This window comes from Temnothorax americanus, unplaced genomic scaffold, assembly GCF_048541705.1.
Source record: "Temnothorax americanus isolate GAGA-0224 unplaced genomic scaffold, ASM4854170v1 Scaffold12, whole genome shotgun sequence".
In the NCBI taxonomy this organism is placed as follows: domain Eukaryota; kingdom Metazoa; phylum Arthropoda; class Insecta; order Hymenoptera; family Formicidae; genus Temnothorax; species Temnothorax americanus.
Window position 1 is genome coordinate 1,336,299 of NW_027509253.1, and position 17,720 is coordinate 1,354,018.

At 32.2% G+C, this 17,720-nt stretch overlaps 4 protein-coding genes across 19 annotated transcripts; 2 read left to right on the forward strand and 2 right to left on the reverse strand.

Annotated features, from left to right (window-relative positions):
- Positions 1–581: 581 nt before the first annotated feature.
- Positions 582–3,842, reverse strand: LOC143893409 (pre-mRNA-processing factor 19-like). Of its 3 annotated transcripts, none has more exons than XR_013255784.1 (4): positions 3,702–3,842; positions 3,287–3,436; positions 2,952–3,208; positions 582–2,599 (listed from the first exon to the last, which is right to left on the reverse strand). XR_013255784.1 is itself a non-coding variant. In XM_077398742.1 (4 exons), the coding sequence occupies exons 1-3, from the start codon at positions 3,645–3,647 to the stop codon at positions 3,087–3,089; spliced, it is 300 nt and encodes a 99-aa protein (XP_077254868.1). In that variant the 5' UTR covers positions 3,648–3,760; the 3' UTR covers positions 582–2,599; positions 2,952–3,086. The 3 variants fall into 3 exon arrangements, 1 of the variants encoding a protein (XP_077254868.1); XR_013255785.1 differs by lacking the exon at positions 3,702–3,842 and adding an exon at positions 3,519–3,656; XM_077398742.1 differs by having other exon boundaries at positions 3,620–3,760.
- LOC143893394 (uncharacterized) lies at positions 3,765–13,757 on the forward strand. Of its 12 annotated transcripts, XR_013255783.1 has the most exons (11): positions 3,770–4,255; positions 8,080–8,199; positions 8,726–9,268; positions 9,836–9,937; positions 10,275–10,502; positions 10,747–10,848; positions 11,168–11,395; positions 11,641–11,825; positions 12,217–12,248; positions 12,631–12,732; positions 13,112–13,193. XR_013255783.1 is itself a non-coding variant. In XM_077398703.1 (10 exons), the coding sequence occupies exons 1-9, from the start codon at positions 4,121–4,123 to the stop codon at positions 12,695–12,697; spliced, it is 1,710 nt and encodes a 569-aa protein (XP_077254829.1). In that variant the 5' UTR covers positions 3,771–4,120; the 3' UTR covers positions 12,698–12,732; positions 13,525–13,757. The 12 variants fall into 12 exon arrangements, 11 of the variants coding, with proteins under 11 accessions (XP_077254835.1, XP_077254833.1, XP_077254829.1 ...); XM_077398703.1 differs by lacking the exons at positions 12,217–12,248; positions 13,112–13,193 and adding an exon at positions 13,525–13,757 and having other exon boundaries at positions 3,771–4,255; XM_077398704.1 differs by lacking the exon at positions 12,217–12,248 and having other exon boundaries at positions 3,771–4,255; positions 13,112–13,259.
- Positions 5,402–7,480, forward strand: LOC143893337 (uncharacterized). The gene is made up of 3 exons (XM_077398599.1): positions 5,402–5,416; positions 5,493–5,609; positions 5,690–7,480. The coding sequence occupies exons 1-3, from the start codon at positions 5,402–5,404 to the stop codon at positions 6,065–6,067; spliced, it is 510 nt and encodes a 169-aa protein (XP_077254725.1). The 3' UTR covers positions 6,068–7,480.
- On the reverse strand, positions 13,608–17,688 carry Prp19 (pre-mRNA processing factor 19). Of its 3 annotated transcripts, none has more exons than XM_077398721.1 (8): positions 17,533–17,688; positions 16,920–17,069; positions 16,562–16,839; positions 16,018–16,212; positions 15,643–15,798; positions 15,338–15,568; positions 14,814–15,154; positions 13,608–14,555 (listed from the first exon to the last, which is right to left on the reverse strand). In XM_077398721.1, the coding sequence occupies exons 1-8, from the start codon at positions 17,549–17,551 to the stop codon at positions 14,411–14,413; spliced, it is 1,515 nt and encodes a 504-aa protein (XP_077254847.1). In that variant the 5' UTR covers positions 17,552–17,688; the 3' UTR covers positions 13,608–14,410. The 3 variants fall into 3 exon arrangements, with proteins under 3 accessions (XP_077254847.1, XP_077254848.1, XP_077254846.1); XM_077398722.1 differs by lacking the exon at positions 17,533–17,688 and adding an exon at positions 17,335–17,492; XM_077398720.1 differs by lacking the exon at positions 17,533–17,688 and adding an exon at positions 17,253–17,292.
- Positions 17,689–17,720: the final 32 nt, after the last annotated feature.

The following is a 17,720-nucleotide window of genomic DNA, read 5'->3' on the forward strand; positions in this document are numbered from 1 at the left end:
CTATACCGGTCAACCGATTTTAATAAAATTTGAGGGAAACATACTTTCTATGATACTCTATCGATTAAAAAAAAATGCATCCCGATATCTAAAAAATTGTAGAAGTAGATGCGTGTACAAAAAATCCGTACACACACACATACATACATATTTTCGGACATTTTTTACTAATACGATTTCTCGACATTTTGGAACATTCTAAACCTATTTCCATCAAAATCTCGAAAAAAAATTTTGTCACCATCACAAAGCTTCCTCTATGAGGAAGCAACTAAAAGTAATATTAAAGAGTTTTGTTGCTTATGTTGCAGACTCACAACTGCCCTAAATGTCCGAAAGTGTACACAAGTAAACAAAACTTGAATGAGCATCTGTTGAAGCACGAGGAAATAAAAAAGGTATAATTATATATGTAACCAAAAATACATTTAATAGTTAAATAAAACAAGTTTGGTTACACATTTCCAGGATTTCTTCATATCGTAATTTTATTTAATTAACACATAAACCAGTATTGAGTTTTAATATTAACATTACATTCCAATTTATGTAATGAGTATTATTATAATGAATAAGGTACATGTAGATATGTTGTTATTATAAGCTTAACTCTGTTATAAATATTATAGGTTTTGCTGCATGATTGTGTATGATCTCTATTACAATTATAACAAATGTCTGTTAGTGTTTTTTGCTTTTCTTGAATGTTGTTCTCTTTTACAATTGTAGAACTTTTCTTGCGACACTTGCGGTAAGATTTTTCACTCGCACGTGAGGATGCGTGTACACATGCGGAGGCATAAAAGCAACAGTTTGGAATGTGAGATTTGCCGACGTCACTTATCGAGTAAAGAAGCCTTGGAAAAACATCACAAAACATTGCATTCACATGATTTTGTCTGCGATATATGTCACAAGAAAATGAAATCTAAAGACAAGTTGCGCGCTCATATAATTGTAAGAAAAAAATTGCTGTATATTTTAAATATATTTAAAAAATAATTGTATGTATATTACTTATAAAGATCTGGAATTTTTAGGAATTTATTTTCAAAGTTTTTGTATAAATGACTTGTTAATTAAAATATCGAAGAACTCCATGTGATCTTTTTTACATAGTACATTAAGTTTAGCTGTTTTGACAAACGCAGAACAAAAACTGAAAGTTATATTAAAGCGTTTTGTTGCTTATGTTGCAGAGAAGTCACTTAGAGAACAAATTCAATTGCCCGAAATGTCCGAAAGTGTACACAAGTAAACAGAACTTGAATGACCATCTGTTGAAGCACGAGGACATCCGAATACATAAATATGAATGCTGTATTTGCAAAAAAACGTACGATCGGCGATGGAATCTCACTCGTCATCAGAAAATGCACTCTGGGCCTAGGTAATATCTTCAAAACATTGACGATTAAATTAAAATAAATTAAGTAAGATGAACACAAAGACTCTAATCTTTATTAATTAAAATATAAATAAATAATCAAAAAAATAACATTGATATGATTTAAATCTAAGAAGAATTCCAAAAGTAAGATAGTTACATGTGAAATAAATAAGCGAAAATTTTATTTTTATTTTTCAACTACACATATGTATTGTATGTATGTTTATATACATATATACAGGGTGTATTATTTTAAGTGATTCAGCTGAATATCTCTTAAAGTAAAAGAAATTGGAAAAATTGTTTCAGACAAAAGTTGTTTGGTTCAAAGGGGGACATAAGATGGTGTCATTGGTTTGACCATGAATGGTCGTTTAAAGCTCACGTGAACGACACCTTTAATTTCTTAAATGGAAACCTATATTTTCCAATGAATATTCTTATAGCTAATCTTGAGAGCTTTTCAAAGCACTATAATAAAGTATTTTTTCATTAAGAACTTTTGGAATTATAAGGCTTGAAAGTTCTAGTATTTTGACATAAAATACAAAATATCTTGTAAAACATTAAGTTTTCGGTAATGTTACTTTAATACCTTTATGCGCAGAATAACGAGACGAATCAATTGGTATGAAAAAAAGACATAGTTGAATTTAAGAAAAAGTATGCAGATGCGTGTTGCAAATTACATATTTTTTCTTAAAAAAGAACTATGCCTTTTTTTCATATCAATTAAGTTGTCTCATTATTCTGTGCATAAAAGTTTTGCCACACTGGCAGAATGAAGTCCCTGAAATTATATAATTATTTTCAATGATAATAATAATAACTCGTTTTTATTTCCATAAAATTAAAAATCTTTGAAACTATCGTATGATTACATATTATTAGAATATTTTTTAATGCAACTTTCTGACTATATTCGAAAGTAAATCTATATATTTATAACACAATCCTCAATAATAATTGACGCAGTGAATTTTGAGTTATATAAAACATAAAAAAAACTAACAGGATGTGATGCAAGAGTCTGGAATGACCGGATATTGTCCTGAGGCATAAGATCTTCCGTTACTGTGCGTCCACGTCGTTTTCACTCTTGAGTAAGAACGGTTGCTTGTTCTTGAAGTTTCTGTATATTACATCTTCAGTGATACCAGCCTGTTTCATGGGTTGAGCTGCTGTGCCACCAGCCTCTACTGCTACAGCCTGAAAAATGTATAAATTGTTAAGAATTATGAATAGAAATTATTCAGAATTGTAGTCTTGATTTATTTTATCATCATAACTGAATGTAGTGTCTTATTATATCACACACATATATGCAAGTGTTACATCCTATCACCCATTCTGATTTCAAAGCTACAAATTATTTTTTTATAATAAAATATTAAAGAATTGAAAATTATTTGTCAATTTATATCCCAAGGTCAATATTTGCTAGTTACATGTTATGTAATTTTTTAAACATAAAAAATTAAGTTATAAAGACTTAATTAATATTATTAAATATTTACATTTTAAGAAAGTTTTAAAAAATAATCAGATAATAATAACGTACAGGCTGTGGGATTGTAGTGGCCTGGACAATTCCAGCTTGTGGTTTGAGAGTAGCCAGCGCCTCTCTGGCAGCAGTAACTTCTTTTAGTCAATCTAGCAATCACACGACAAGCCGCATCAGCTCCTGCCTCGCAGTCTAGAGTTGTTGTCGTAACGTAAATGAATGTAATATAACTGCATCCCATTCATCTTGCATAAATTTTAATATTGCTGGAATAGAAGTCGCACTAGGTGGTTTGGGCTTGACAATTGGAGTCGCTGTAACAGAAAAATTTGATAACAAAAATAATTACATAAAAAAAATATACCGTATTAAATAATAAAGTTTAAAAGTACCTTTTATATCAATGAGCTGCTCAATAGTGAGTTCTTTGCCATTAATAGGATCTACCCCATTTTCAGATATATACTTTTCTATAAGACGTCTCTCAAATATTGACCCAGAGGCAGGAGATATCACTGGATGCTCCGGTACCTCATTGGAAACTGAAAATTATAGAAATAATTTATAATTTTTGTTAAATCTCAAGGTAAATTTCATCATGCTAGAATTCAAATATTAATAAACCTTTCTTCTATCCAAGTATTGTTAATTGCATACTTTTACATATAAATTTACACATATATGTATAAACAATACATGTAAACGCTAATAATGATACAATTTACCATCTAACAAATTGGACTGTGCCATCATAAAACTTTCTACTTATAGCGAACCACCTGTTTTATTATTACGTATTATAATTACATCATAATTATGTTCGTTAATAAAGCGGCAAAGGGCTTTCTAGGTTATGTCCGTCAACTCTGCCGGTACAGAAATCTCTAAACCTCCCAGCATAATCGTTGCGTTACAAGTTACAAGTGTCATCCGAGCTTAAACGTCAGGAGGATCAAAAGGAATTAGAAAGAGTGGAGGAGGAAGCGTCACTCGGTGGCGGTCAGTGGCGGTGGCGCATGGTGGAAAGAATACATGCGGTTGCGGTGGCGTCGACACGAGAATCGAGATACGAAACGGTGACAACGGCGTGCTTGGATGTGGATTTGTGGATGTGGAATATGTGGATGGTTCGTCGGGATTTCCATCTTGCGGTAGCACCATCAGCACCAGCACCCAGCACCCAGCGTGCATGTATAAGGACGCGCTTGACGACGAGGTAAACAAGAATGGACATGGAAGAGGGTGAGGCGAAAATGTGCAGGCTGTGCGGCCAGTACGAGAAGATCTACATCGACGTGTTCGGGGAGGAGGGTGTCAGACGCTACCTTGGCACGAAGATACACAAGAAGATCAACATCCTGGTGAGTCGCGGTGACTGGTCGCGCCTGGACGCTACGCTCCACGCTCCCTTCGCCGCCCTGGTCATAACCTATAGGGTTAGAAGAAAATGGCTATGAGAGAAAGGGAGAGGATCTGCTATATGGTTTTTCTTGCTCCAAAACAGCATGCTTATACGCAGCGCATCTCGTTTGCTTGTAGCGTGCTCGGCTTGTGCTTCACGTTTGTTGATTCCCAGGGAGCATTTTTTCCCCCAAATTCAGGAGCATTGATACGTGTTGGTCGAATTTGATTTCTAATTATTGACATAATTAATTACTATGCTTCAATGCTCTTTAAAATGCTTACTTAAAAATAATTGCGATTTTAAACAATTAATTGAACTAATTTTATTGAATACACTTTCCAACATTCAATTCTTGTTAATATAATTAACAAGGGTTTGAAGCGATGAGATTTGTGTAATTCATGTTGAATCGTTATTTTTGTGTTAACTGGTATCTTGTTTACTACATCACTTCATCAACAGCTTTCTTTTTCTGTTAAGAAATAACAAAAATTTTAATTAATTAATATTTATTATAATAATATATAATCTACTTTTATTTAAAGATGGGTTTAAGTTTCAAAAAGAGATTGGAGGATATTGTCATGTTGGAAATTGATATTTAATATGAGCCTTCTCTAGCGAGTTATACATTCATCAGAGCGGCAAAAGATTTCTTTATACTTGCTCGAATATCGCAATTAAGAATAGACATTTTATGTGAGTTGCTTCATCAACGAGATTCTGATGGAATTTCCTGTGGAATTGCTGTCGCTACTGTTTGAAAAAAAAAATTATTAAATAATACACAGAGAAATATTGTGTTTATTTTCATGTGCGAGTGTTTGTAAACGTGTCATGAGATTATTGTACAAATTATTTTTACATTTGTACAAATTGTTTGGGCGAATTCTTCGGAGAAAAGAGTAATGAGCTTTATTTAAAATTGTAAGTAATGAATATTGTAACTGTGTAAAAATTATATATTTAAGTTTGTCGGTAATTCCAGGCTTGTCATGGAACTTTAGTGGGTACCAGAATGTGACAATATATATTTATATGTGTTTGTCACAAATTATTGTACCTATAGAGCAGAGTGGTAGTATTTACGTGATGAGGCCTAATGTCGCTTAATGAGGTTTTATCTTCTTGCAAGTACATCACAAGTACATTTCTCAAAACTTAGATCACTTTTGTATGTGAATCGCAGGTAGGTGAAAGGGATCCTTTGCTCAAGGCGATCTGTGTTCAGTGTTTGGGCAAGCTCGAATTCGTTTGCGACTTTCAAGAGGAGTGTCGGCGCACCCAACAGGTGTTACGCGCAATTGCTGGTAAATTCACCCACATTGTTATCAAAATAGAAACATATTCTGGTACCCACATCTATACTTCTAATTCGATTTCTCTCCAGACAGAGGTAAAGACTGAAGAATCAACATCGCCGGTGGGCACGTCGTCGTTGGATAATAACAACAGTATTGAAAAGAATCTTAATTCCATCGGAAGCAGTCAGACTAAGGAGAACCATGTTGAAGTAGTCAAGGATTCGGAACAGCAGAAGAAGAGAAATACGACTCCGAAAATTTTGAGAAGCCTTCGCAGTCAGCAACAGCAGCAACAGGTTTCCAAGTGCAACGATAAAGCCGCAGAAAAAAATCCGCAGACTCAGAGTACAGAAACATCGCTGACTCGTTGGCTTAGAAGCAGGCAAAGCGCGGATTCGTCTGCAGTGGACATCGAGGAGTTTCCGATCGGCGTTCGCAAGTCGATTAAGAACTCACGACAATAACGTCGAAAATAACATCGGTACTCGTTCTGTGAACAATAACAATAATAGCAACAACGAGAGTACGGACAAACAGAGCAACAGTCCGAAGCAACAGCAACAGGATTCATCAGCGACGATTCAGTTCCCAATCTCAGCTTTGAATAAATTATTGACGATTGTTTCTAGGTGCATGGTGTGCGTGACACCAGGAACAGGGCTTCCAAAATTGATAATGTTATAACGAGAGCGGCGATATTTTCTATAAATCTTTACATGTAAGACTCGTATGTGAAAAATTTTCAACGATTTTCAATATTTTTTGGAGTACATTTTATAAAAATTTTTATATTAAAAATAAAAAAGTGTTACATATAGACGTTTAAAGTATTATGTATTTTATAAAAATGTGTATTTTACTTACACATACACACTAATACGAAACTGCGAAAGAAATATAGCAAGTGCCTTGATTCAAGTCTTCGATGTTACAAAGTAATCTAGGAAGACAAAATAATTGCAATTAATAGGAGTATTATGAGCTACTTTTAAGTAGAATAAATGGCGACAGCAAGAATGCAGATATTTACGAATTATCCAGAGAAATGTGCCTTTTATTGCACGATTATGGACTATAGTATAATTAGAGTACTCATAAAATTTGAGTTGGTATTTATAATTAACTATAAAAAATTTTTTCCTATAGTTTTCGAAGTGATCAGCAATATGAGCTATTTTGTACGTATATATTATACATATAATTAGTATAATATGTATAATATATACGTACAAAATAGCTCATATTGCTGATCACTTCAAAAACTATAGGAAAAATTTTATGTACATATATAATTAGAAGATAATGCTCCTTTTTTTCCTTGATCATTGAAGACACGTCCGTATGTTAATTGCATATATAGAGATAAGTTAAGTGACTCCATACACACACACGCCCATACACACACCTGCGCGTACGCGCGCACATTTGTATATTTATATAGAATTAATTTTCACGTTAAAAAATTTGTTTAATGATTCCACTGTTGCCTCAATAAAAGTATGATACTTTTCAAATACTCTTGATTCATTTTATTCTACATTTAGGTTTTTTAAAGTGATACATTAGTGTTTTAACCATAATTTTATGTTTAATTTATTGTTGATTATACTTTGTTGAGAAAGTAAAAATTAATTTACTTATATAATGAGTTGAATTTTTTATGCGTAACCAAATATATATGTATATAGAGCATACAGTTCACAAACTGTTTCTAGACGACTGTTAGGATGATGGGATTTTTTACTACTTTACGGTGGAGTTTTTTGTGGAAAAAAAAATGGAGTGATCGAACCCGACAGAGCCATAATCTCTAAAAAAAAAAAAAAAAAAACAACTGAATTTATGTATATTTTTTCAGATAAGTCGCTTCTTATAAATTCTATATATAAAAATATTAGATAGTTTGTTAGAATAGAATTTATTACTTCAGCATTAAAAGATAGTTTAATAAAAAGTAAGTTTTATATTTTGTTGTTTATTTTAAAATTTGTAGGAATAAAATGTGATTTTTTTGACAGAATTATGTCAAATGGTCAACTCATAATCAGCAGATTTCGAATTTAACTTCGATCTTTATCCTCTACATATGCTTCGATTTGATGAGATATGGCTAGAAAGTTAAAAGGGTAGCCAGTGCGAAAATTCGCAAATTTCTCTTTCTTACTTTTTATCATATTACCCATATTTGGCTAATTATATATTAATAATATAATATTAATATTTATTGTATATACTTTATAACATTTTACTTTGTGTCGTCACGTTAACTTTGCACGTACGCAACTCGTCTCTTATCTCTTCTCTCTGCCATATTCTTCACATTGCTCTCTTTTCTCTGTGTTTTCCTTGTTATCAATTATAAATAAATACTAATAATATAAATTTAATATTTCACTGACAATTTTAATATAGAATTAATAATCATCTAACATCATCAGACATCATCGGACATGCTAAAATTATTAAATTATTTCAGATCCACAAGGACGATGCTTTGCCGCAGCAAATTTGTGCGAGTTGTGTCGACAAATTAGATTTTGTATGTGACTTTTACGACAGCTGTCATGTAATTCAGGAGAGATTATTGTGGCTTATTGTAAGTATTATATGCCAATCTTGCAAGACAGATCATTCATAAGATATTGAGATTTATAATAAGGATGTGAATAGAAAAAAATGCCCATTTATGTAGAACCGAGAGCTTGCGCCACGATCGTTTGCACCACGCGAAATAAATGCATATAGTTAATTAATTTGGACCGGTGATAAGGTTATTCTTACTGCTGGTTACTGAATTATTAATATGCATGCATTTAATGTTATATATCATGTTTTCTTCTTCGATACCGCAATCGGATATTTTGTCTTAATTTTTTTAACAGGATAGTGTCGTTTTGGAATGCGTTAACTTCGTTTAGTCTTTTATGATATCTTAATACCATTGACTATTTTATGTATCATAAACATTTGATTTTTTAAATCCTTAATGAAACTTCTTAATCAGAATTGCACTTTCTAGATCCCCGAGCTGAAGATATCTTTTTTATCGTTCTGGTCCATTCGGGTATATTTTGCATTAACTCGTGCACTAACTTCGGGTATTTTATTTTTATTACAACTAGGAATCTTCGAAGAATCAACGCCTAGAGATACAGAAACAGCCCGCTGACTATCAAACGAATAAAGGAGACGATCCGACGCAGGAAGGAGTAACTTTGGGCACGGAATATTCGATAGAATATTCGAACATCATTATTAAAGAGGAATGCCTGCCAGATTTAAATTTGAAATTGTATTCTTTGAACCAAGAGACACAGCCCGCTAGCTGTCGAACGAATAAAGAAGACGATCCGACGCAGGAAGAAGTAACTTTGGGCACGAAATATTCGAATATTATTAATAAAAAGGAATGCCTGCCAGATTTAAATTTGGTTGTGTATCCTTCGAACCAAGAGACACAGCCCGCTAGCTGTCAAACGAATAAAGAAGACGATCCGATGCAGGAAGGAGTAACTTTGGCCACGGAATATTCGACAGAACATTCGAACATTATTATTAAAGAGGAATGCCTGCCAGATTTAAATTTGGTTGTGTATCCTTCGAGCCAAGAGACAAAGAAACAGCCCGCTAGCTATCAAACGAATAAAGGAGACAATCCGATGCAGGTAGGAGTAACTTTGGGCACAAAATATTCGACAGAATATTCGAACATTATTATTAAAGAAAAATGCCTGCCAGATTTAAATTTGGAATTGTATCCTTCGAACAATCCAATGGTGTTTTTTTTTTATTATCTTTTATAATTTCGGAGATATTCGGCTTAAAAGAGGAAAGCCGATATTTTTCAAAGGGGTGTTTCACCCTCTAAATACGCGTATGGGCACGTATAGAAAAATACGTATTCTTTATTTTCATCTAGAGAACAACATACTAAAAGCTCATGAAAATCGGAGGGGGACACTTCCGCGGGTTTCCTTGTTAGTTATTAATTGCTCTCTTTTTCACCAATCTGTTTCATTTTATATTTAAAACTATTTGTATGTATATTACCTTAAAGAATCTGGAATTTTTAGGAATTTATTTTCAAAGTTTTTGTATAAATAACTTGTTAATTAAAATATCGAAGAACTCCATGTGAGATCTTTTTTACATAGTACTAAGTTTAAGTGTTGTGACAAACGCAGAACAAAAACTAAAAGTTATATTAAAGCGTTTTGTTGCTTATGTTGCAGAGTCACTTAGAGAGCAAATTCAAGTGCCCGAAATGTCCGAATGTGTACAAAAGTAAACAGTCCTTGAATGAGCATCTGTTGAAGCACGAGAGCATAAAAAAGGTACAATTATATATATGTAACTAAAATATATTTAATAGTTAATAAAACAAGTTTGGTTACACATTTCCAGGATTTTTTCATATCGTAATTTTATTTAATTAACACATAAACCAGTATTGAGTTTTAATATTGATATTACATTTCTATTTATATAATAAGTATTATTATAATATGATTTTAAGGTACATATATATATGTTCTTATTATAAGCTTAACTCTGTTATATAAATTTATTATTTGTTTTGCAGCGTGATTGTATGATCTCTATTACAATTATAACAAATCTCTATTAATGTTTCTCGCTTCTCTTGAATGTTGTTCTCTTTTACAACTATAGAACATTCCTTGCGACACTTGCGGTAAGATTTTTCACTCGCACGTGAGGATGCGTGTACACATGCGGAGGCATAAAAGCAACAGTTTGGCATGTGAGATTTGCCGACGTCACTTATCGAGTAAAGAAGCTTTGGAAAAACATCACAAAACAGTGCATTTACATGATTATGTCTGCGATATATGTCACAAGAAACTGAAATCTAAACAGAAGTTGCGTGTTCATATAATTGTAAGAGAAAAATTGCTGTATATTTTAAATATATTTAAAAAATAATAGTATGTATATATTTTTTACTTATAAAGATCTGGAATTTTTAGGAATTTATTTCCAAAGTTTGTATAAATAACTTGTTAATTAAAATATCGAAAAACTCTATGTGATTTTTTTTACATATTACAAAGTTTCAGTGTTGTGACAAACGCAGAACAAAAACTAAAAGTTATATTAAAGCGTTTTGTTGTTTATGTTGCAGAGTCACTTAGAGAGCAAATTCAAGTGCCCGAAATGTCCGAAAGTGTACAAAAGTAAACAGTACTTTAATGACCATCTGTTGAAGCACGAGGACATAAAAAAGGTATAATTATATGTAACCAAAAATATAGTTAATAAAATAAGTTTGGTTACACACACACACAATTTTTTATTTAAATAACACATAAACCAGTATTTAGTTATAATTTTAACATTACATTCCAAATTTATATAATAAGTATTATTATAATGAATAAGGTACATGTGTAGATAAAAGATATGTTCTTATTATAAGCTTAACTTTGTTATAAATTTATTATATGTTTTGCTGCATGATTGTGTATGATCTCTATTACAATTATAATAAATCTCTATTAATGTTTCTTGCTTTTCTTGAATGTTGTCCTCTTTTACAATTATAGAACTTTCCTTGTGACACTTGCGGTGAGATTTTTCACTCGCGCGTGAGGATGCGTGTACACATGCAGAGACATAAAAGCAACAGTGTGGCATGTGAGATTTGCCGACGTCACTTATCGAGTAAAGAAGCTTTGGAAAAACATCACAAAACAGTGCATTTACATGATTATGTCTGCGATATATGTCACAAGAAACTGAAATCTAAACAGAAGTTGCGCGATCATATAATTGTAAGAGAAAAAAATTACTGTATATTTTAAATATATTTAAAACTATTTTTGTATGTATTTTTTACCTAAGAGAATCTGGAATTTTTAGGATTTTATTTCTAAAGTTTGTATAAATAATTTGTTAATTAAAATATCGAAAAACTCTATGTGATCTTTTTTACTTAGTACATTAAGTTTAACTGTTTTGACAAATGCAGAACAAAAACTAAAAGTTATATTAAAGCGTTTTGTTGCTTATGTTGCAGGGTCACTTAGAGAGCAAATTCAAGTGCTCGAAATGTCCGAATGTGTACAAAAGTAAACAGTACTTGAATGACCATCTCCTGTCGAAGCACGAGGGCATCCGTAAATATGAATGCTATATCTGCAAAAAAAGGTTCGGTCATCGATCTTACCTCGGTTCTCATCACAAAGTTCACCCTCTGCCTAGGTAATATCTTTAAATCATTGACGATTAAATTAAAATAGATTAAATAAAACGAATAAAGACTAATCTTTATTAAATAAAATAAATAGAAATAAATAATAAACAAAATAACACTGATATGATTCAAATCCAAGAAAAATTCCAGAAGTAAGATACCTTTGAATTAAATAAGTGAAAATTTTACTTTTATTTTTCAACTACACATATGTATTATATGTATATATGTGTGTGTGTATATATATATATATATTAACTTTGGAAATAAATTTCTAAAAATTCCAGATCTTTATATATATATAGGTGATATACATACATTTATTTTTTAAATATATTTAAAATTACAGCAATTTTTTTTTACTACCATTTGACGGCTCAAATTTCTTTTACATTTCAGGTTTTTGTGACATTTATTGCATACATAATCATGTACGTACACTATTTTGTGATGTTTCTCTGAGGCTTTTTTACTCAATAAGTGACGTCGGCAAATCTCACATGCCACACTGTTGCTTTTATGTCTTTGCATGTGTACACGTATCCTCACGTGCGAGTAAAAAATCTTATCGCAAGGAATGTTCTATAATTGTAAAAGAGAACAACATTCAATAGAAGCGAGAAACATTAATAGAGATTTGTTATAATTGTAATAGAGATCACACACAATCATGCATTATTAATAACTTGTTAATTAAAATATCGAAAAACTCTGTGATCTTTTTTACATAGTACATAAGTTTAGCTTTTTTGACAAACGCAGAACAAAAACTGAAAGTTTTATTAAAGCGTTTTATTATTGCTTATGTTGCAGAGTGACTCAGAGAGCAAATTCAAGTGCCCGAAATGTCCGAATGTGTACAAAAGAAAATCGAATCTGAATGAGCATCTGTCGAAGCACGAGAGCATAAAAAAGGTATAATTTATTATGTATCCAAAAATATATTTAATAGTTAATAAAATAAGTTTGTTACACATTTTCAGGATTTCTTGATATCGTAATCTTATTTAATTAACACATAAATCAGTATTGAGTTTTAATATTAACATTACATTCCAATTTATATAATAAGTATATTATTATAATGAATAAGGTACATATAAGTATATGTTCTTATTATAAGCTTAACTCTGTTATAAATTTATTATATGTTTTGCTGCATGATTGTGTATGATCTCTATTACAATTGTAACAAATCTCTATTAATGTTTTTCGCTTCTCTTGAATGTTGTTCTCTTTTATAATTATAGAACTTTCCTTGCGACACTTGCGGTAAAATTTTTCATTCGCACAGGAATATGCGTGTACACATGCGTAGGCATAGAAGCAACAGTTTTGCATGTGAGATTTGCCGAGATCACTTATCGAGTAAAGAAGCCTTGGAAAAACATCTCAAAACAGTGCATTCACATGATTATGTCTGCGATATATGTCACAAGAAACTGAAATCTAAACATATGTTGCGCGCTCATGTAATTGTAAGAAAAATTGCTGTATATTTTAATTATATTTAAAAAATAAATGAATGTATATTATTTATATAAAGATCTGGAATTTATTTCCAAAGCTTGTATAAATAATTTGTTAATTAAAAATCGAATAACTCTATGTGATTTTTTTTACATAGTACATTAAGTTTAGCTGTTTTGACAAGTGCAGAACAAAAACTAAAAGTTATATTAAAGCGTTTTGTTGTTTACGTTGCAGAGTCACTTAGAGAGAAAATTCAAGTGCCCGAAATGTCCGAATGTGTACAAAAGTAAACAGTCCTTGAATAACCATCTGTTGAAGCACGAGGGCATCCGAATACGTAAATATGAATGCTCTATCTGCAAAAAAACGTACGGTCATCAATCGAACCTCACTCGTCATCAGAAAGTGCACTCTGGGTCTAGGTAATAACTTTAAAACATTGACGATTAAAAAAAAATTCAAAATTTGTTGTAGTGTAATTTAATTAATTTCTTCGAAAGTTTATCTGTACAACCATTTGTCTTCTCAAAAAGTATTATCACATTTTCTTACCGATTCTTATTTTTTCTTATTATTTACTGTATGTATTTGTACATATTTAGTAGACCCTTTTTGCATATATAGGTGAAATTTTGCTACAAAAAATAATGTATGTGAGAAATAACATTTCAAATATTATAATAATAAAATATCTATTTTCTAAGATGTATGTGATTTAGTAATTAAAGACAAAAGTTTTGTATGCAATCGCACTTGTTATTTATTTGCACATAAAGTTAAATATACTTTTGTAAAAATGCACAATGATACAACGTTTAAAATTTTATAGCTAACCAGAGAAATCTTCAAAATGATTCGTATTTGAAAGAAAAAAAAAACGTAACGAAATTTCTAATTCACATAAGGCCGATCTCGAAAGCAAAGCCTAAAATGGATCTTACAATATTACGAACCTGCCACATTCTTTTATTACTATAAACTTTTTATTTAGAAATACATAAAAAAGATTTAAGAACTGAAGAAGTTAAGTCACAATTGACCGGATCCATTAGACTTTTATAACGTAACCTAGTCTGATTAAATAATGGACATATATTTCTATATATTCCTAATTCTATATTTATGATAATCCGTAAAGTTTTAATGTCCTATCCATGCTGGTAGACGCAATGTATTGTGCATGCTTTCCGAACCGAACCCCGGTGGCCGCCGCTGTGTGATCGTTCAGGACCTTCAATTCCTGCCATTGTTTACAGAGATATACCCTGAAAACAATACGACATATATAATACAAGCAACCTTAAATTAATTCATGTTATTCAATATTAACACATATGGTGAATAATATCAAATATTAAAATATTTCATATATTCGCTACTGATTGTGAGACAATAACACAAGTGTTATTTAAAATTCTCCATTTTTTTTAAATATTAAACATCCTGTATTTACTAATTACTGTATATAATTAATTCTTAAAATAATTAATAATTATCAATAACCAATAAATTCAGTATTTTACCTGACATCCGTTCCTGCCACAGCCAAGTAAGTCCCACTTTGATCAAAACAAATATCCTTCACTTCATAGGATTCCTCCAACTGCAATGTCTTAAAGTTCTTCAGCTTGCGCAAATCCCAAAGTTTGACGCAAGAATCTTCCGCAGCTGTCGCCAAGTAATATCCATTCTCAGAGAAACTAATGGCTGTGATTACACCCGTATGCCCCGGAAAGTTCGCAACATTAGATTGTTCTTTCAAATCCCAGATCTTCACCTGAGAGTCCGCTGTACCAGTGCCAAAGATTAAACCGTCAGGATGAAATTGCGCCGTTGTCAATGGTTGTCCTGCTTGTCCTGCAACCTTTAAACAGTTCACGATAAGTATGGGAAAAAAGAGAAAATGGAAGAGAGAGAGAGAGAGAGAGAGAGAGAGAGAGAGAGAGAGAGAGAGAGAGAGAGAAGAAAAAAGGGGTAGGACCATTTATTCTTTCTAAACTAAAAACAATTTTGATTAAATATAACAGTACATTAGTTTAAAACATACTTTAGTCAGTAATCTGCCAGTACGTATATCTGAAAAGGCCCAATGCTGATCCAGGGAGGAGCTTAGTAAATAATCGCCGGTTGGATGTAGAGACAATCCGGTCACAGGTGCATCATGAGCTTTTAATAACAATGTTGTTTGACTGGTACCAACATTCCACACGCGAATTGTAGCATCAGGTGATGCAGTCATCACTACATCTTCCTCTGGATGATAAATAACTCGTGTAACCTACGAGGATAATAGAAGGCAATTAATGTTTAAAGAAATAATAAAACGGCAATTATAAAATTGTAATTGCGTACTTTTTTCGTGTGACCTTTGAGGATTGCCACCACTTGTTCGGTATCCTTGTTGAAAACAGTGGCATTCTTGTCGGCACCACCTGTTAAAATCTTGCTGGTATCAGCACTGTGAATATCAAGCGCCAGAATTCCAGGCACACTGGCAGAATGAAGTCCCTGAAATTATATAATTATTTTCAATGATAATAATAACTCGTTTTTATTTCCATAAAATTAAAAATCTTTGAAATTATCGTATGATTACATATTATTAGAATATTTTTTAATGCAACTTTCTGACTATATTTGAAAGTAAATCTATATATTTATAACACAATCCTCAATAATAATTGACGCAGTGAATTTTGAGTTATATAAAACATAAAAAAAACTAACAGGATGTGATGCAAGAGTCTGGAATGACCGGATATTGTCCTGAGGCATAAGATCTTCCGGTACTGAGCGTCCACGTCGTTTTCGTTCTTGAGTAAGAACGGTTGCTCGTTCTTGAAGTTTATGTATTACATCTTCAGTGATACCAGCCTGTTCCATGGGTTGAGCTGCTGTGCCACCAGCCTCTACTGCTACAGCCTGAAAAAATATAAATTGTTAAGAATTATAAATAGAAATTATTCAGAATTGTAGTCTTGATTTATTTTTTCATCATAACTGAATGTAGTATCTTATATCACACACGTATATGCAAGTGTTACATCCTATCACCCATTCTGATTTCAAAGTTACACATTATTTTTTTATAATAAAATATTAAAGAATTGAAAATTAATTGTCAATTTATATCTTAAGGTCAATATTTGCTAGTTACATGTTATGTAATTTTCTAAACATAAAAAAATTAAGTTATAGAGGCTTAATTAAGATTATTAAATAATTACATTTTAAGAAAGTTTAAAAAAATAATCAGATAATAATAACGTACAGGCTGCGGGATTGTAGTGGCCTGGACAATTCCAGCTTGCGGTTTGAGAGTAGCCAGCGCCTCTCTGGCAGCAGTAACTTCTTTAGTCAGCCTAGCAATCACACGGCAAGCCGCATCATGCTGATACAAGGCATGAGACAGTTCCTGCCTCGCAGTCTGGAGTTGTTGTCGTAACGTAAATGAATGTAACATAACTGCATCCCATTCATCTTGCATAATTTTCAATATTGCTGGAATTGAAGTCGCACTAGGTGGCTTGGGCTTGACAATTGGAGTCGCTGTAACAGAAGAAAATTTAATAACACAAATAATTACATAAAAAAAATATACCGTATTAAATAATAAAGTTTAAAAGTACCTTTTATATCAATGAGCTGCTCAATAGTGAGTTCTTTGCCATTAATAGGATCTACCCCATTTTCAGATATATACTTTTCTATAAGACGTCTCTCAAATATTGACCCAGAGGCAGGAGATATCACTGGATGCTCCGGTACCTCATTGGAAACTGAAAATTATAGAAATAATTTATAATTTTTGTTAAATCTCAAGGTAAATTTCATCATGCTAGAATTCAAATATTAATAAACCTTTCTTCTATACAAGTATTGTTAATTGCATACTTTTACATATAAATTTACACATATATGTATAAACAATACATGTAAACGCTAATAATGATACAATTTACCATCTAACAAATTGGACTGTGCCATCATAAAACTTTCTACTTATAGCGAACCACCTGTTTTATTATTACGTATTATAATTACATCATAATTATGTTCGTTAATAAAGCGGCAAAGGGCTTTCTAGGTTATGTCCGTCAACTCTGCCGGCACACAAATCTCTAAACCTCCCAGCACAATGTTGCGTTACAAGTGTCATCCGTGCAAGCTTAAACGTCAGGAGGATCAAAAGGAAAGGTAGCTCGATCGTAAATTGCAACTCGTGTTCGCACGAATACTTACTCGCGCAAGATAACGCCATTTTCCTCGTTAATTCAAGACGCCTTCAGACGCCTGTCTTCGGTCTTCCTTCCGTCGCCTCGTCAATTTTGAAGCACGGCAGAATGGAAGGCAATGGAAGCCGCTCTCCATTGGCCGATCCGCCGACGCCATGGCCATTATCGCTCTTCGGTGCGCAAAGCGCATTTCCG

Coding starts and splice junctions, on each gene's coding strand:
- LOC143893409 (XM_077398742.1), bottom strand. CDS start 3,647: ATGATGGCACAGTCCAATTTGTTAGATG. Junction 3,437..3,619: donor ACAGTCCAATTTGTTAGATG/GTAAATTGTATC, acceptor TATAATTTTCAG/TTTCCAATGAGGTACCGGAG. Junction 3,209..3,286: donor GCAGCTCATTGATATAAAAG/GTACTTTTAAAC, acceptor TTTCTGTTACAG/CGACTCCAATTGTCAAGCCC.
- LOC143893394 (XM_077398701.1), top strand. CDS start 4,121: ATGGACATGGAAGAGGGTGAGGCGAAAATGTGCAGGCTGTGCGGCCAG. Junction 8,200..8,725: donor AGAGATTATTGTGGCTTATT/GTAAGTATTATA, acceptor TATTACAACTAG/GAATCTTCGAAGAATCAACG. Junction 13,296..13,524: donor TGTTGCGCGCTCATGTAATT/GTAAGAAAAATT, acceptor TTTACGTTGCAG/AGTCACTTAGAGAGAAAATT.
- LOC143893337 (XM_077398599.1), top strand. Junction 5,610..5,689: donor GGTGTTACGCGCAATTGCTG/GTAAATTCACCC, acceptor ATTTCTCTCCAG/ACAGAGGTAAAGACTGAAGA.
- Prp19 (XM_077398720.1), bottom strand. CDS start 17,280: ATGATGGCACAGTCCAATTTGTTAGATG. Junction 15,799..16,017: donor AGACTCTTGCATCACATCCT/GTTAGTTTTTTT, acceptor ATATAATTTCAG/GGACTTCATTCTGCCAGTGT. Junction 15,569..15,642: donor TCAAAGGTCACACGAAAAAA/GTACGCAATTAC, acceptor TTATCCTCGTAG/GTTACACGAGTTATTTATCA.